Source organism: Hyaena hyaena, unplaced genomic scaffold (genome assembly GCF_003009895.1).
Source record: "Hyaena hyaena isolate Hyena2069 unplaced genomic scaffold, ASM300989v1 scaffold_289, whole genome shotgun sequence".
Lineage (NCBI taxonomy): Eukaryota > Metazoa > Chordata > Mammalia > Carnivora > Hyaenidae > Hyaena > Hyaena hyaena.
In genome coordinates this window covers 1,085,622-1,102,953 of record NW_024080920.1, presented here as the reverse complement: position 1 = coordinate 1,102,953, position 17,332 = coordinate 1,085,622, and the positions used below count along the sequence as shown (strand labels likewise).

The 17,332-nt window shown below is 50.3% G+C and overlaps 1 protein-coding gene across 2 annotated transcripts; it reads right to left on the bottom strand.

Moving 5' to 3' along the window:
- Window positions 1-260: 260 nt before the first annotated feature.
- On the bottom strand, window positions 261-14,347 carry AQP7 (aquaporin 7). Of its 2 annotated transcripts, none has more exons than XM_039247012.1 (8): window positions 14,070-14,347; window positions 12,926-12,976; window positions 9,047-9,164; window positions 2,252-2,375; window positions 1,685-1,822; window positions 1,355-1,473; window positions 958-1,175; window positions 261-597 (listed from the first exon to the last, which is right to left on the bottom strand). In XM_039247012.1, exons 2-8 carry the CDS (start codon window positions 12,949-12,951, stop codon window positions 321-323), a joined length of 1,020 nt encoding a protein of 339 aa, XP_039102943.1. In that variant the 5' UTR covers window positions 12,952-12,976; window positions 14,070-14,347; the 3' UTR covers window positions 261-320. The 2 variants fall into 2 exon arrangements, with proteins under 2 accessions (XP_039102943.1, XP_039102944.1); XM_039247013.1 differs by having other exon boundaries at window positions 1,355-1,470.
- Window positions 14,348-17,332: the final 2,985 nt, after the last annotated feature.

Below are 17,332 nucleotides of genomic sequence, written 5' to 3'. Positions count from 1 at the left end.
AATCATCCCGTCCCTGCCCTATGCCTGAAAGTCCACCATTTGGTGTCTGGCACCCTTTAATCTCCTCCTGTTCCTACTGGGGCCATAGGTTGGCCCTTCCCCCGTCATCCCCTGGGGTGTGGGGTCGGTGCCCCAGCTCCTAAGGCTCAACAGAGGCCTCTCAGCTCTATACTGCAGCCTTGGGCTGTGGCATAACCCTGGAGTTCCTGGAAGAATCCAGGAGGAAAGCCCAACCACAGGAGGCACCCAGGACGCAGGGGTGCCGCTGTGGGACAAGGCTCTCTTTATTGGGGTGGGGATAGGGTCACAAATCATCTTACTTAGAAGTGCTCTAAGTGGATGGGGTCACTTAAGGGTGGGACAGTCCGGACTGAAGGTCTGTTGCTGGGAGACACAGAGACAGGGCTGAGGGTCGTGGGTGGGTCCGGCATGGTCTTGGGCAGCACAGGTACTCTGCGGTCTTCATATATGGTGGAGTCCTCCAATACCTGGGGCCTCTGTGCGATGGTGGAGCCAACGAAGACCACGTAGACGATGGCACCTAAGTAGGCACCCAGCAGCGGCGCCACCACTGGCACCCACCACCAGTCCCTGGCCCTGCAGGCAAGAGACGGGCCTGCTGAGGGGGCTGACGCCCAGGACAGCACCTACATCCATTCAGGTTGAGACAGGGAGTAGGGGCTGAGAGTAGAGGAGTGACTTCTATTCTAGCCCAAGAGTTGCCCCTGAGCCTGGGGCCCTGGTCGGCTTCAGCCTGATTCAGGGACTGAGCTGGTCTGGGACAGCATTGACATTCAGTCCAGGAGCAGGATCTGTATCAGTGCTGGTCTGGGGGAAAGCAGGGACCCGCTCCCTTCTCCCCAGGCCACCTGGAAGCTCTGCAGGTCTCTCCTGTGCTGCTCCTCACATCAGGGAACCCACAGAAGACTGACAGGGATGGGCTGGTGAGGGAAGTACCTGAAAACCTGTACACCCCAGCCGGCAATGAAAGTGAAGAAGCGGGGAGGCAGGTCCCGGGATGGGTTTATGGCATATCCTGTGTTCATGCCCAGGGACAATCCAATGACAACAATGAGGATGCCAATCACCAGGGCCTGTGTCCCTTGCAGTGCTGGATTGTTCTCCTTGTCCGTGATGGCTAAGAGACATAGCTGGAGCATCCCTGTGACTAGCACCTGGTGAGCAGACACTGTGACAGTCACCCGGGGCCCCTAGCCAAGCCACAGAGCTTCAGCAGTGCCCCTAGCCACAACCCACTGGCAGAGACCCCACCCAGAGTTCTTGTCCTTTCTGTTGTGAGGGCTTCCTTAGGTGGGGAGGACTTAAGGAGGGGAACCCACACTGAACCACTGACCTCATCCAGAAAGCCCCTCCACAACGTCATGTACTCAGGAAGATAGGTGGCAAAAATGCCAGCGGTAGCTGTGGGACCGGTCACTGTCAGATGTCCGCCCGAGAATTGGATAATGGCTGCTGTGGAAACACAGACTGAGTGTGAACCTTCCTCCAGCTAAACTCCACTGGAGTCCCAGGAATAAGGCTGTAGGATGGAGGGGGCGGGGAGAACCTCCAAGGCTTTCTCTCCTAGACATGTTTACAGGCCAGGACACAGGGGCTGGGTCTACCCATTTTTCAGAGGAGGAGGCTGAGGCCAGGGGTGGACAACATAGGGCAAGACACTCACAGTAGAAGAGGCAGTAGATGGTGGCAGAAGCCAGGAAGGAACCCAGAAACTGACCCAGGATGTATACAGGAAACTTCTTCCAGGACATGCGGCCTAGTGCACAGCTGGTGAAGGTTATGGCCGCATTCATGTGGGCCCCTGCGGGGAGGGGCAGAAATGTCGAAGGTGTGAGAGTAGAAAGAAACAATAATAACAAATAATATGAGAGCAACAGTAACAATAATCATAATAGCTAGTTATCTATGGAGTGTACTAATTTAATCCTCACAAGGACCCTATGAGGCAGGGACCACCATCTCCATTTCACCATTAAGGAAAGTGAGAGACAGAGGAGTTAAATAACTTACCTAAGTTGACCCAACTGGTAAAAATGGGGGCCCAGGGGGGAGCTTATGAAGAGTCTGGGCAGAGAGGGTCAGAAGAAAGGGGTTCAGGGTATTCTCCCTCCTGGGGGCCAGTGAGGATGGGTTCTAGCAGACTTGGGGAAGGGACTGGCTGGAGGAGGGCAGGAACAGTGTTCGGGGGACACCTGGCCTTGCTGATCAGAGGGGGCCCAGGCTCACTCACCAGAGATGTTCCCTGCCATGTGCACTCCCATGGTGACTCCGAAGCCAAAACCCAAGTTGACACTGAGGTAGCTCCCAAATTTGTCTCCTAGAACCATATGGGCCACAGAGCCAAGGCCAAACACCTGCGAAGTAGGGCCTCTGAGGGGACCACCTACCCAGAAGTCCCAACCTTACAAGAGGGCTCAGGCTGTTTGGGCTCCTCACTCCCATGCCCCCTGCATTGCCTTTGGAGACCCTTTGCCATGCCCCCTTCCTCTGGAAATTTCCTTCCCTGACTCCCCTTTAAGACCTGACCAGTGAGAGATGGGTGGGGCTGTAAAAGATGGGATGTAAAAGATGTAAGATGGGAGGGCAGTGGCAATGTCAGGGGCTCTTAACGATACACCCTGGCCCCTGGGCCCCCAGACCACCCAAAGTTCAAGGAAGGGGGCAGGGCTTCAAGGAAGGCATGGCTGGTCTGGATTGAACCCCTCACATTTCACACTTCACACTTCACACTTCTCACACTTCAGCCTAAACTGCAAGAGTTTCTTCAAGAGATTTCCATACTTCATGCCTGTTCTCTGCTACAACACCCCCCCCCCCAACACCTGTATCAGCTCTGGAAGCCAGTGGGGTTCTATTCCTCTTGCCTCCAGCAACATTTCCATTGCCCTCAGGTGTCATTTCTGAACTTCTTGCTCTTTCCCATCTATAACTGCTGGATCACCTCAGAAGATACACCCCTTTGACCCTCCCCCTTCACGAGGAGATTAGAGGCTAAAGCTAGGCCCTCACTCAACCTCCTGCAGTTCCCACCAGAATCTATATTTGCCTTCCCCTTCAGCTCTAGATCCCATGCCCAGCCTCTCTGTCGCTTTGCAGATACCTCCTTCTTGCCTGTATCTTCCACCATCCCCTTGACTAGCTCCCACAGACTTGGGTCTCTTCCTTCCTAAAAGTAAACCATCCTGCCTCAGCCCAGCCTCACTGTCTACCTATAGACTCCTGGACACCCTCACCCTATGTGGGCCAGGCTCTGGGAAAGAACCCATTGGCTGGCTCCTTTATGCCTTCCCTTGCTCTCCCTCTTCAAACTGGCTCCTGCACATGTCTGTGACAAAGCTCTCTCTGAGGACTCTAGTCTCCTGATTTCCTAAAGGTCCCTTCAGTCATTATCTTACTGGACTTTCCTAACTTTGACCCTCTTAACCATTCTGTGCATCCGGAAAGTCCCTCCTTTTTGGTTCTACAACAATCTCTCTCCCTCTCTCTAATCTAATCTAATCTATCTATCTATTTATCTATCTATCCATCCCTATCTCTTTCTCTCTCCTTTCTCTCTCTCCTTCTCCCCCCACTCCTGTCCTCTCCTCTTCTCTCCTGGTTTCCTCTTACCTACACAGCCTCCCTCTCTACAGTTCCTCCCCACATTCTTCTTTCATCTGCCTCATGAATATGGATAACCCCAGAGCTCTATCCATGGCGCCTTTCACATGTCTCCCCAGTCACTCTTCCTAGGTCTTCTCACTAGCCCTGTGGCTTCAGATATGCCTAAAACTCCTAAAACTTCCACCTAGCTAGATCCTTATCTTCAAATACCCAGTGGGAGTCTGAGTTTTTCAAAGGCATCTCAGGCTCTGTGTTGAAAGCTCACCATCTCTCAGAAAATGTGATCCTCATCCTATGCTCCCCATCTCAGTCGGCCAAGCCAGAAACTTGGAGGTCACGAATGAGAGCTTCCTTTCTCTCATTCCCGACAACCAATCAGCTCTGCTTACCTTCTATCCAAATCTTACCCAGCCTCTTCCTTGCAGCCAGAGTGACCTTTCTAACAGAAAAAAAAATCTGATCATGTCTGCCTCTTCTTCAAACATTCACTGTCTCCCCTCCATTTCAAGGATAAAGTCCAAACTCAATAGGCCGCCATTTAAGACCCTGTATAATTTATCCCTTCTGGCTCTCACTTTCATATATGCTCCAGTGTTCTCTATGTTCACCAATAATATAACCACTAAAGAATAACCGTATATTGAGTACTTACATGTGTCAGGCACTTGTAAGCAAGTTATATCTATCACCTCCTTTAACCCTTACACTAACTTAAATGTTAGGTGCTCTTATTCTCCCCATTTGACAGATTGCCAATCAAATCCTAAAGAAGTTGAGTGGACCATCAAAGGTACACATTCTGCACAGAATGAGTCAGGATTTGAATCTAGACAGTCAGCTTTGCCAAACAGCCTCAAACCAAACAACCGCACTGCTCCCTGCATGCTTTGCTTTCTCATGCCTCTGTATTTTTGTGTGTGCTCTTTCCTCTGCCTGAAATACCTGATCCCAGATTCTGAAAAATCGATACTCTAAAGCCACATTCAGATGGCACCTCCTTTGACAATTCCATGTATTTTAGACACGTTGTCTCTGAGGGACCTATAGCTATCCAGGCTGCTGGGAATGGGAGTCTAGATCTGTGTCATCCAACATGATGACCACCAGCCACATGTGGCTATTAAGCACTTAACATGTGACTAGTTTAAAATGAGATCTGCTCTAAATGTAAAGTACATACTAGATTTCAAAGACTTACTAGGAAAAAGAGAATGTAGAATATCTTATTAATAATTTTATATTGGGGCGCCTGGGTGGGTCAGTTGGTTGAGCATCTGACTTCAGCTCAGGCCATGATCTCATGGTTCTTGAGTTCAAACCCTGCTTCTGGCTCACTGCTATCAGTGTAGAGCATGCTATGGATCCTCTGTTCCCCTCTCTCTCTGCCCCTCCCCTCCTTGCACTCTCCTACTCTCTCTCTCAAAAGCGAACAAACATTTTTAAATTATTCTAATGTTTTATTATTTAGTTTTGAGAGAGAGAGAGACAGAGCATAAGCAGGGGAGGGACAGAGAGAAAGGGAGACACAGAATCTGAAGCAACTCCAGGCTCTGAGCTGTCAGCACAGAGCCCAGTGTGGGGCTCGAACTCATGAACCATGAGATCATGACCTGAGCTGAAGTCGGATGCTTAACCAACTGAGCCACCCAGGCACCCCTGAACAAAATTTTTTAAAAAAATTATATTGATTACATGTTGAACTGGTAACATTTTGTATATCTGGATTAAATACATTAATTATTCAAATAAATTTCATCTATTGCATTTTACCTCTTTAATGTGGCTACTAGAAAATCTTAAATTACATATATGGCTCATACTGTATTTCCCTTGCACAATTCTGTTCTAGAGTTTTCAAAAAAGAAAACCTGGAGAACTGTGGACATGAAGGCTATAGTGGAAGCCACCAGGGAGGATGAAGGTGAGACGTCAGTTGAGGGCTGAACCTAGAGCTGCACACGGGATGGTGTTAGAAACCCCAATTAGAGCAGGTGTCAAAATGGGAGGAGAACAAAGGGAGAATGTGCCCTAGACACCAGTGAGAAGCCAAATTTCCCAAGGAGGGTGTGGTCCCCATGGTCACATGCAGCTTCCGGGTCAAGTGCATGAAAGCCTGAAAAGCATCCCTTTGGAGGTGACAGTTCAACAGTCGGTAGTAACGTAGTGAGCACTGCCTCATCAGGCCACGGAAACAGAAACTGGGTCCCAGAGATTGAGAGGTAAGTAGGTGATGAAGAAGAGTTGAAGGGGGTTACCCGTGTAGACATCTCTTTGAGAACCTGCCTGAGAAGGGAGAGAGGGAGAGCATGATAATTGAAGGGGCTCACAGAGGGGAAGGGAGGAATGTTTTGTGTCATGCCGGTTTAGGGAGAGAGACTTCAGTATGTTAAGGGTGAGAGAGGGAGAGGCTGAAGGTGGAAGAGAAGGAAAAGGATGGAGCAAAGTACCTGAGTAGACTGGAGGGTGGGACTTGTGCAGGAGTAGAGGGTTCTCCATGAAGGAAGGGCCCGCCATCGTCAAGGGGGGGATATGTGCATGCACAGGTAAGTGGAGTCTGGTGCTCCAGGACAGGTGGGTGAGGAGCCAGACACAGGAAATTTGCCTGGTGGTTTTCTCTGTCAAGCTAGAAATCAAGCCATTTGCTGATTAAAAAAAAAAAAAAAAAAAAAGGCAGAGTACAAAGCAGAATTGGGAAAGTCTGAGAAAAAGTGAAATAGCCCAGGGCGCCTGGGTGGTTCAGTCAGCTGAGCATCCAATTCTTGATTTCAGCTCATGGTTTCTGAGTTCGAGTGCCACATCAGGCTCTCCACTGACAGTGTGGAGCCAGCTTGGGATTCTCCCTATGTCTATCCATCCCCCACTTGTGCATGTGCTCATGCTCTCTCTCTCTTAAGTTAAATAAATAAACTTTCAAAAAATGAAATAGCCTGGGTAGGATAGCGAAGAGTCAGTTGAGCCATGTGGGTCCCTCAAGAGCTCCATGACAGATGCAGAGGAGCCCAGGAGCAGGCTGACTCAGGACCAAGGGCAGGATGAGGCAGGAGAGGGCAGGAACAGATGGGGCATGGGGGTGGGGAGTGAGGCCAGGACAGGCTGACAGGCTTGAGGAGGGTCAGGAGGTACACGGACTGGAGCAAGCATGAAGAGTCTGAAGCCTGAGGGTCCACGTTTCCAAGTAGGAGCTCAAAACCATTTGCTAAAAATAATGAATGAGTGAATAAACCCCACATGATTTCCTGCGTCAGGGTTGTCAACTGGCAGCCCATGGACCAGTCCATCCAGAACACATGTTTTGTCTGGGTGACTTGGATTTGACGACCAGAAAAATCAGAAGCTCAGGCAGCGCTGGCCTGCATCCCATCCTGCGTGGCAGCGGTCAGCTGTAGTAGTGGCAGCCACGCCTTTGCACAGGTCAGCACTCTGCAGTTAGCCACAGCTCCTGCCACTCTGCGGTGACTCTCTGGCCCCATAGCCTGTAAGTTGCAACTCCTGCCTTATGGCTCATGTCGACAGCTGCTTTTCCAGGGCTCTAATGGCCCAGCGCCTCTTCTCCCTGGTCAGTGAATGTAGCCCAGCCCATTCAAGGCCAGCCCTGAGCACATCCCCAGAGGCTATAGAGTGGAACAGAGTGGAACGGTCCACCTCCCTTATCCTGGCTGCAATAAATGGGGCCCAAGGTCACACTAGCTTTTCTGGCAAAACCTTTGCCCTGATGACTCACTGAGCTTCCTATAACTGAAAAAGCCCCCCACTTCTTGGCACAGGCCCAACCACTGAAAATAACAACACAATGTCCTATATGAGCTTAAACCTCAAGAGTTCTTTTATATATGCTATTTCCCTTCAATCCTCACAGCAAATCTGCCTGGCAAATGTTTCGGCTCTCATTCTACAAATGGGGAAACTGAGGCCCAGAGACTACAAAAAGCCTGAAAGTGAGGGCCTTGCCTCAGCTGGGGGGAATTAACAAACCAGGGTACTAGAAATCTTGCCTTAGTAAGCTATGGGGAAGAGAGTAAATAGAGATTAAGGGTCAAACTGTGATATTAGGTTGCATTGGATTTAATTCTAACTTAAAATGTGACTTTGGACAAGTAACTTAGTCTCAGAGCCTCAGTTTTACCATTTGTTAAATAGGGATAATAATAGAACTTCCCTCACAGGGTTGCTGTGAGGATTTAAGAAGATACTGTATGTAAGGGGCTTGGCATCATCATGCCTGGCATGCAGTAGGTACTCAATAATAATCTCAACAAAGGGAAGAAAAACAGGGATGCGGGAAGGCACCAGTGCATGTGGGTAGTGCTTGCTTCTCCTAAGAGATCTCTGAGGAGACAACCTCCTACCTCCCTGGTTCCAAGGTTTAACAGCCCTCATGAGGCTGGAATGTTTGGTCATAAATAAATGACTTTGTCCTGGATTAAGGCTGGACACCATCCAGCTGCTGTCCTCACAGCTCAGAAGTCAAAGCAGGAGAGTGGTAATGGGGGAAGGGAAGAGGACAGGAGGCAGGGAAGAGCAGTTGAAAACACTTATTTTTTTTCTCTTTCTATATATACTCTCACTGGACAATTCTATAACCACCACCCATATTCTGATGAGCTCTAACTCCTTACTTCAGCTCAAGTCCCTCTTTTGAGCTCCAGACCTCTATATCCAACCACCCCCCAGATGTCTCCATAGGCACCTCACCTGATCGCATCCAAACTGACCTCACTTTTTGCCCTACAGTAGGCCCTCGGCTCCAGAATGACAGACACACACACACACACACACACACACACACACGCTTGGCACTTACCCTCATCTGCTACTTGCAAAGTCTCGATTCTTTTGCAGCTCCCTCAAGCGTGTGCTTTCTTCTTCATCCCTGGACTGGTCACCACCGTCTCTCTATCCAAGGGCAACAGCCTCCTAACTGCTTCCCCTCCCACCAGTTTCGCCCGTTCTGCTGAGACGCTACACTGCACACCAAACCATCTTCTAAAATCTAAATCTGAACACATCACGCCCCTGCTTGAGAACCTGCAGTGTATCCTCACTGCCCTCAGGATTAATTCTCATAGCATGATGACACTCAATAACACTTCTCTCCAATCTCTGTGCTCTTAGTTTCCCTTCTCCCCATTTCCAGCCATGCCCCCTGACACCTGTCCCCCAGCCCATAGTTTTGTTCTGCCCCCACATATTATGATCCCTTTCTTTCTCAAGAAGACAGTGAGAAAGACAGAGCTCTCTCCTTACTTTCCTATCCTTCTCCTTCAGCTCCCAGCTCTGAGGCTGGAGAACAGAATATGTGACCTAAGGGTCAGTGGTGGGGAGTGGGCCATGGATTGCCTTCACTGAGCCTCACCCTCCTGAGGTCCTGGGGTTCATGTCCCTTCCTCGGAGCCCACCCACCCTGTCCCACCCACCTACTCACCATCATAACATATGTGCTCATGAACTCGCCCAGGAACTCTCGCACCATCTCCTTCTGCATTATTGCTTGCATCCTTGTTACCATGGGTGACGAGACCATCTTGGAGTTGTGGGTAGACCTGGAGCAGCAGCCCAAGCCCGTTGGCAGGAAAGAGGCTCAAGTGCACTCACTGCCCACGGGCCCTTCAACTCATAGCTGAGTTAATGCATAACCCAGAGGTTAGCCACACACACCTCATCTCCCGGGGCATCTGGTACAGCTGGGATCAGAAACAACTGAGAGCCACAGGGTTGTAGCCTGGGAAAGGTGCACCCACTAGGCCATTTTGCAGAGAGGGCAGTGGGGAGCCAAAAAGTGCCATCTGTGTTGCCAGTGAGTCTCAGAGGAGAAGCAGATGGGAGAGAGCAGGCAGAAAAGTCAAGCCCAGCTGTCCCATCTATCTGTCTGTCTGACTGTGCAGGGGCCAAATCTTTGGGAACATAGGCCAGGCAGCAGGCAAGACCTGTCAATAGGGAAGCACTCCACAAACAACACAGGGTATAGCAAAGTCTGCTCAGAGCTCTATAAACACCCCTGAGGCCTGAAACATACAACGGGTTCTGCCAGATGTGAAAGTATCTGCGAGTGCACAGGGCCCTGCAACCGGGCCAACACAGTGAGTGAGTGAATGAATAAACAAATGAAAGAGAGGAGAGAGAAAAGGAGGGACAGGATCTTCTCCCCTGTTGTATGTTCAGTGCCTAGGACAGTGCCAAATGCAGAGCAGGTATGCAATATATATTGTCAAATGAATGACAACTGGGGAATCCATCTGTCTTACTCTCCACTAGATCCTCAGAACTTCCTACAATGCTCAGCACATGATAGATGCTTGATAAGTATTTCCTTAATAAATGCATGTTTGGATGGATAGACAGACAAAAAAGTGAGTTATAGGCCCCATCATCCGTTGGGGGTGTGGGGGTTTGGGGAAGGAGACGAGGTCTAGAGGCTAAAGAAGAAGAGGAAGGGTACAGCTACTTTTAAGTGTGGCTTTAGTGCTTGTTCAGACTGCTGACCCTCCCCCTGCTGAACGCCTGAAGCTGACACCAGCCCCTCAACTACCTCATCCTGCAAGGATAACAACATCACCCCCTCCTCCTCCCCAGGCTTCCTGAAATTCCCCTGCCCTCACAGTGAGCAGCACAGATTAAGTGGAGGAAGTAAGAAATGTAAGTCAGGCATGGATGAAACAACTTCCATTTTTCTGGCTGAGACCCTATGTTTAATCTTACCCACCTCAGTCCTTGTTCTGTCCCTACCCAGGGAGACAAAATCAAGGGCTGAGCATATGGAGGGAGATGTAGAGTTGCCTGGACAATTTACTGGCTCCTATCACACCCCAGCTTCCATGCAGCATTATTTGGGAGTCTCCTTGTCCCTATGACCAGCCTCTCTGCCCTGAAGAAGTGCCTGTGGGTAGCCTGAGGCAGACGGGGACCCAAGAGGGTCCTGGGAAAGAACCACAAAAGTAGTGGAGAGATGACAGAGCAGGAAGCCAAGAGCACCAAGAGAATTTTCAAACCCTGGCCACATCTTTCCCACCACACGGCAGGCACAGCAAGCAATAAATAAATCACCACCAACCAGCTACTAACCCAGAGATCTACCAAATGCCTACTATGCTCAAGCACTGTAGTAAAGAACATTGTCATGATCCCTGCTCTCAAGAAGAAAAACAAGTAATTGCTATAAAGTGTGAGGACTGTTGCCACAGGTGAGGGGGAGCATTACTGGAATGCAGAGAGGAAACAACCCAGAGGCAGGGGGAGGAGGGTTTCCCACAGGAAAGGAAACAGGTCGAGAATGGAAGGCTGGCCAGATGAAGGAGCATCAGGGGAAGCAGGGGAAAGTTCAAGGCATCAGAATGGCTTGGCAGAGGCTTGCAGCGAAGGACAGTGTGTGATATAAAGATGAACTCCCCAAGGATGGGCTGGCCAGAGAGAGGAGAGAAAGTGGCATGAGGTGGTCAGAGAGGGGCACAGGGCCAGATGGCAGAAGGGCTCATGGTTCATGTTAGGGAGTCTGAACTCAACCCAAAGAGCTGTGGGGTTTGGTGGAAGATTTAAACGAGAGCACTGACTCCTCTATGGAGGCTGAGATGAGGGAGCCGGAGTAGGGGTGTGAGCAATCAAGAAGCTTCTGCCACAGACAGCCTGAGCAGAGATGGCAGCCTGAGCCAAGAAGGTGCTGTGGAGATTAGAAGACAGTCAAAATGACACAGTTAGTGTTTGACTGAAGAGGAGAATGGAGACAGAAGAGATGACCTTCGGGTTCAGGAAGAGCAGCAGAATGACAAGCAAGGTGCAGGAGAGAAGCTGCAGGCTTAGTCAGGAGCATGAGGAGTCCGTTCGGGCCATGTTGACTTTGAAGAGCCTGCGAGACATTTAGGTGGAAACAGCCTGTAAGAGGCAGTTGGTCATGTAGCCTTGTTTAGAGATACACATCGAGAGGCCACTGAATCATAGGTGGGCATTTGATAGCTGGCCATAGATGTGGCCAAGGAGAGGATGTAGAATGAGAAAAGGGCATCTAAGAAAACTGGCCTACAAACCAAGAAGCTAATGGCAAACCAGATAATTACCTAAGTAATATCTGCCAACCAAGGAGCTAATTAGCTAACAACTCACCAACCAACCCTTCAACTTACTAATTAATCTAGCAACTTAGCCAACTAACTGTCCTGTTCACCAGCTCATTTAATTATCTGTCAACCAAAAATTTATAAACCATCTGGGTCCCAGTGGTACAGTATACAAACCCCGCCTCCACCCTTGGATCCCTCCATCTAGTGGTTCTGATGGATAACTGATAGCAGAACCATCAGAGGCAGGGAGCCCAGGGTGGGAGGTGAGGCCTACAGAGACTTTTGAGGAATGGATAGGTGGTGGCCTAAAGTGCCTGTGAGAACATTCTAGATATTAGGAGATGTGATTAGATGAGAGCTATGGGGGAGGCAGAAGTGTCAAGGACAAACAAGGTCTTGACTTCTGGCTTGAGCAGTGGCGAAGGGGATCCTTGGCTGAGCTGAGACCACAGGAAGAGTAGCCTTGGGATATGGAGGTAGTTTTCAACTGGGCCTGAGATGCCTGTGGAACTCACTTGGAAACAGAATCTGAAGCCCCAGAGAGAATCTGGCATAAAGGGGAGTCATTCATTCTCTCTATCCAAAGGTGTACAAATATCCCTGCTCTTGTGGAGCTGGTGGGCAGCAATGAAATGTAGTAAGTAAGTACATTTGCATATTAGAAGGTACTATGGCCTATGGGGGAAAACAACAAGGGAAAGGAGGTGGGGTAAGCCTCCCAGAGAAGATAGCAGACATGAGGGAAGAGCATTTCAGCCAGAGGGAAAATTCCAGAAGGACTCTGAGCATCTTTGAAGGAAAGGAAAGGAGGTCAGTGTGACTAGGGTGGAGGAGAGCAGGGATGGGGTGGTGGAAGGTCAGAGAGGAAACTGGAAGTAGGTAGGCAGGGCCTTGGCCACTGCAAGGACTTGGCTTTCATTTTACCCTAAAGATCTGAGCCTGTGAGAGTGAGAGGCGGTAAGTTCAGTTCAGTTGAGCACCACCTACATAAAGGCAGTTGGAACCCACTCACCAGCCCCTTGGCCCTCACCCAGGTCTTTCTGAGCCTCCCTCACCCAAGGGCCCAGCCCAGGGTCCAGCAGGGAGAGGTCCTTTTGGGCCTCATGACCTGGGGGAAAGGGATGGGAAAGAGTGGGGGGAGGGCTCAGCTGCCTTGAGGGAGAGGCTGAGAGTAGGGCAGGAAGGGCACAGGGGTGTGTTGGGAGGGGTAGGAGGATGGGTGGCTGGAGGAGGAAGATGGGTGGGGTGCTTACCGCCTTTTCCTATCTGATTGAGCCATGTCTTGTCTTTGAGATTTTTAGATCCTGCAGAGCCAGAGAGAGGTCATTAGGGCTGGGGGGCAGAGGGCACAGAACTTGGCCCCACATTCCCATCAGACCTCAGCTTCCCAGGGAAGAAGCCACAGGGACAGGTCCTGCCAGTTCCGATCTCTCAACTCAGCGAAGCTGACAAGGAGGGGTGTGGATGTGCCTCAGCCAATGGAGAAAGGCCGTGCAGTCCCACCCCTTGTCCTCATGCTGGCCTCAGGGACCCCTGGATCAGGCCCTCACAGGTCTTCCTGACTTTCTCCACTGTCCAAAGTGGAGATGCCCACAGCCTCCTCTCAGCGGCTCCGCCCTCACATATGTGGGTATTATTGCTTTTAGTCTGACTTCTTGCTGCTGAGGAAAGATTCCGATTTTCCAGGGCCTTTTCCTTTTTACACACACACACACACACACACACAAAATGAGGTGCTAAGAATTCATTTAGTCCATTCTTCTAACTCAGAACAAAGTCTACCCTCTTACTTTTCTGAAAATTCCCCTGTGTATTCCCATTTTCCACCCAAATCACCACACAAATGTAACCCTTGAATTTCCCCATCCTGGAAGTCCCCCTTGTTCTCTAGCCAAATTCCTTCTAGCAACCGCACAAGTTCACGTCCCTAGCCCTGACTGCAGACACCCTCCAGCCCCAGCCCCAGCTTCTCAAGAGGGAACTCCCAGGGGAGAAACCACTCCACAAAGCCAGCAATCAAGCCATATCTCTGATCTTCTCTCTTCTTCTTTGGTCCAGTGTCTACTCTCCACACACTCCTCAACCCCTGGCCAGTACTCTACTGACAGCCCAGCCCTTACACACCCTCCCAATCTCTGCTGCGCTGCCAGTCCACCCAACAGTCAATTTACTGTTAAGGAAGCAAAAGCCCAGAGAGAGTATGTGACATGTCTGTGTCACATAGCACCTCAGAACTAAGCCAGAACAAATATCCTGGCTTTCAACTCCCAACTGAAGCTCCTTCCCCAGACAGTCCCATGGTCACCTCCTCTCCATATGGTCCCCTGGAAGTGGCACTCTGAGGCCTGGGCCCCAGGGGAGGTCCCCTGTCCCAGCCCTGCTTGGAGCCTGACTCACTCTGGTAAAGTGCCTTGTTTCTCAGCGTCCACGTTGGGGGCTTCTCAGTTATAGCAAGTCTTAGTCTTGTTTCTCCATGACTGTCCCAGGCTCTGGCTGCACCCCTAGCTGGGGCTCCACTGCCCTGTGTCCGAAGTCTAGAGTGTGCCTCTCAGCCTTTCTCAGGCGGCCCCACGTACCGCTTTGTTCTGCTTCTCCAAGGGAGAAGTCAGTGGGGCAGGGGTTTGGCCCAAGCCACTTGGGCCAAGTCCAAACACACTGCCCAAAATAGCATCCCTTCTCTGGCCAGCAGCGCCACGGAGACCAGGTTCTGAGGCAGCCCTTGTGAGGTCAGAGGTAGAGCTCAGAGTGGGTCCCAGAGGAAGGGCCTACCCTCCAAGGCAGGTGTCCAGCCCAAAGCCAGAGGAAACACTTCAGGGACCCAGGCTTGGGGAAGGCTCCAGAGGCTCCAGAGCCCCTGGTTCTGGGAAAAGCCGCGCAGAATGGGGAACAGAGGTGGGAAGATCAGAAGATCAACAGCCAGATGGAGTGGTTTGGGAGAAGACCCTAGTTCAGTCCTCAAGGAACCCCAATTCTGAAGGAGGAAAGGGAAATACAGGGCCCTCCCAGTCTCAGGGGAAGGAGAACACATAAGTCATATTTACAGGAAACACCAATCTGACAAGGGAGAGAGAAAGCCAAGCCTGGTCCTCTGGGGTCCCTAATCTGAAGGAGAGAGAGAAGAAGCATGGGCCTCATCCTTTGGGAGCCCCTGTCTGAGTGGAAAAGGGACACCTATGTCCTATCATCAGCAAAACATCTCCCTTGGGAATGGCAAGCGAGGCGTCTATGAAGGAGCCAAAGCTGAACCAGAATGTGGGGCACTGGCCCAGGGCTGCAGAAACTTAGTGACTGAGGTGGAGTCAGGAGTGAACCAGGGATCAGCTGCCATCTGAGAAGACTTCTGGAGCCAGGGAACTGCTGGGCATCCAAGCTGGGGGCAGTGTGGTATTTGAGCCAGTGACCTGGTGCTGAGACACAGGGAGTGGTTACTGATCGTCAGACTATGAGGAGACCTGCCAGGTGGATGGTGGGCAGTCAGTCCTGGGACCATCTGGAGCTGGGCAGCCCCTGGGCTGTGGGGACACCACATAGGATTTGGTTGCCCAAAACTAGCTCTGTTAATAGAACTGTCCTCTAGAGGGTGCCAATAGACCAAGCCAGTCTAGACGCGCATTTTCCAGTCCGTGCCCCAAACTGCCTGCAGGTCACTCTGCAGTGAGTGTACTCAGTGTAATGAGTCCTTCCCTCAGGAAGAGAGAGATGAGATGTACCCCTGGACATTGGAGACACCTGCCTTAATTCCTTTCCTGTGTGTACTGTCAAGGTCAGGATGAGGTAAGAATCAAAAGCGAAGCTGGGGTCTGGGATGAGGTCAGAGTTTGGGTACAGTTGGATTGGGCTGGGATCAGGTTAGTGAGGGATAGAATTGGGATCCATATCAGAGTCAGAGCTCATTTACTAGGCTGGGCACTGGAGACTCACATGTAGAGAAGACACAATCCTATCTATCTCTTGGGAGAGATAAACAGCAGATGACTTAGTATACACTGTGATAGGGTAGATGGTATATAGGCAGTAACTAAGCTAACCTGGAACAGGGCAAGAATCATCTAGAAGAGATGACAGGGAAGCTGAGTCCTTCAAGGTTAGCGAGAGAATGTGGGAAAGTGGTGGTTATTCGGAGCCATTTGAAACCCAGTGGGCTTGTGAGAAAACAAAACACATTCTGTGAATGGCTTGCAGAAGACTAGAGAAGTGGCTCAGTCCTGACCCTGGGCCTCTGTTTCCTCATCTGTGAAATGGGGTTGGAGGATATGAGGTCTTCTGACCCAACTACTTTTGGCATCCAGACAAGGCCCAGGAAAAGGCTTATGAAGGCACAGCAGCCCAGTAAATCAAAATCTTATTTGGTAGAAATGATAAATTGGTTGAAAAAGAATTGGTAGGGGCACCTGGGTGGCTTAGTGCGTTAAATGTCAATCTTCAGCTCAGGTCATGATCTCAGGGTTCATGGATTCAAGCCCCACATCAGGCTGTCTGCTGTTAGCACAGAGCGTATTTGAGATCCTCTGTCCCCCTCTCTCTCTGCCCCTCCTCCACTTGCACATACACTCTCTTTCAAACATAATATTAAAAAAAAAAAAAAAGAGGGGTTGCCTGGGTGGCTCAGTCAATTAGGCATCCAACTTCAGCTCAGGTCATGATCTCACGGTTTGTGGGTTTGAGCCCCGTGTCGGGCTCTGTGCTGACAGCTCAGAGCCTGGAGCCTGCTTCGGATTCTGTGTCTCCCTCTCTCTCTGCCCCTTCCCTATTCATGCTCTGTTTCTCTCTGTCTCAATAATAAATAAACATCAAAAAAATAAAAAAAAAATAAAAAAAGAGGGATGCCTGAGTGTCTCAGTGGGATAAGCATCCAACTTCAGGTCATGATCACATGGTTCATGGGTTCGAGCCCCACGTTGGGCTCTGTACTGACAGCTCAGAGTCTGGAGCCTGCTTCAGATTCTGTCTCCCTCTCTCTCTGCCCCTCCCCCACTCATACTCTGTCTCTCTCAAAAATAAACATCAAAAAATTTTAAAAATTTAAAAAAAAGAAAGAAAGAAACCAGGCGTAGAGTTCAAGCCTGCCACTTTCCAGTATGAGCTAGAGTTATCAGGGAAGGCTTCTTAGAGGAGCCAATCTCATTGGCAGAAGTTGGAAGATGATACTGAAGAGATTTGCACATGTGAGAAGTATTTGAGGGTGCCTGGGTGCCTCAGTCAGTTGAGCATCTGAATTGATTTCAGCTCAGGTCATGATCCCAGGGTCATGGGATCAAGCCCCATGTCAGGCTCTGCACTGAGCATGGGTCTTGCTTAAGATATTCTCTCTCTCTCTCTCTCTCTCCCTCTCCATCTCCCTCTCCATCTCCCTCTGCTCCTCTCCCCAGTTGTCCCTCTCTAAAAAAGAAGAGAAGAAGAAGCATTTGTGTGTCTGTGTATGTCTATATGTATATGTGTGAATGGGCAGTTGTGTGTGTGCACCTACCTATCTGTGTCTGATCTTGCATGTGAAAACCTCTCTGTGGGTGTGTGGGTGTACACACGCACACACACACACACACACAGAGTCATGCACACATGAACATGTGCCCATTCCACTGGGTTAATATTTTCCTGCCTGCGTCAGCCTAGTCCCAGTCAGCGGGCAGCTCACTGCAGGAACGTGCCCTATCTGATCT

Coding starts and splice junctions, on each gene's coding strand:
- AQP7 (XM_039247012.1), bottom strand. CDS start 12,951: ATGGCTCAATCAGATAGGAAAAGGCG. Junction 1,474..1,684: donor CATCTACTGCCTCTTCTACT/GTGAGTGTCTTG, acceptor GTGTTTCCACAG/CAGCCATTATCCAATTCTCG. Junction 598..957: donor TGGGGTGTACAGGTTTTCAG/GTACTTCCCTCA, acceptor TCTTGCCTGCAG/GGCCAGGGACTGGTGGTGGG.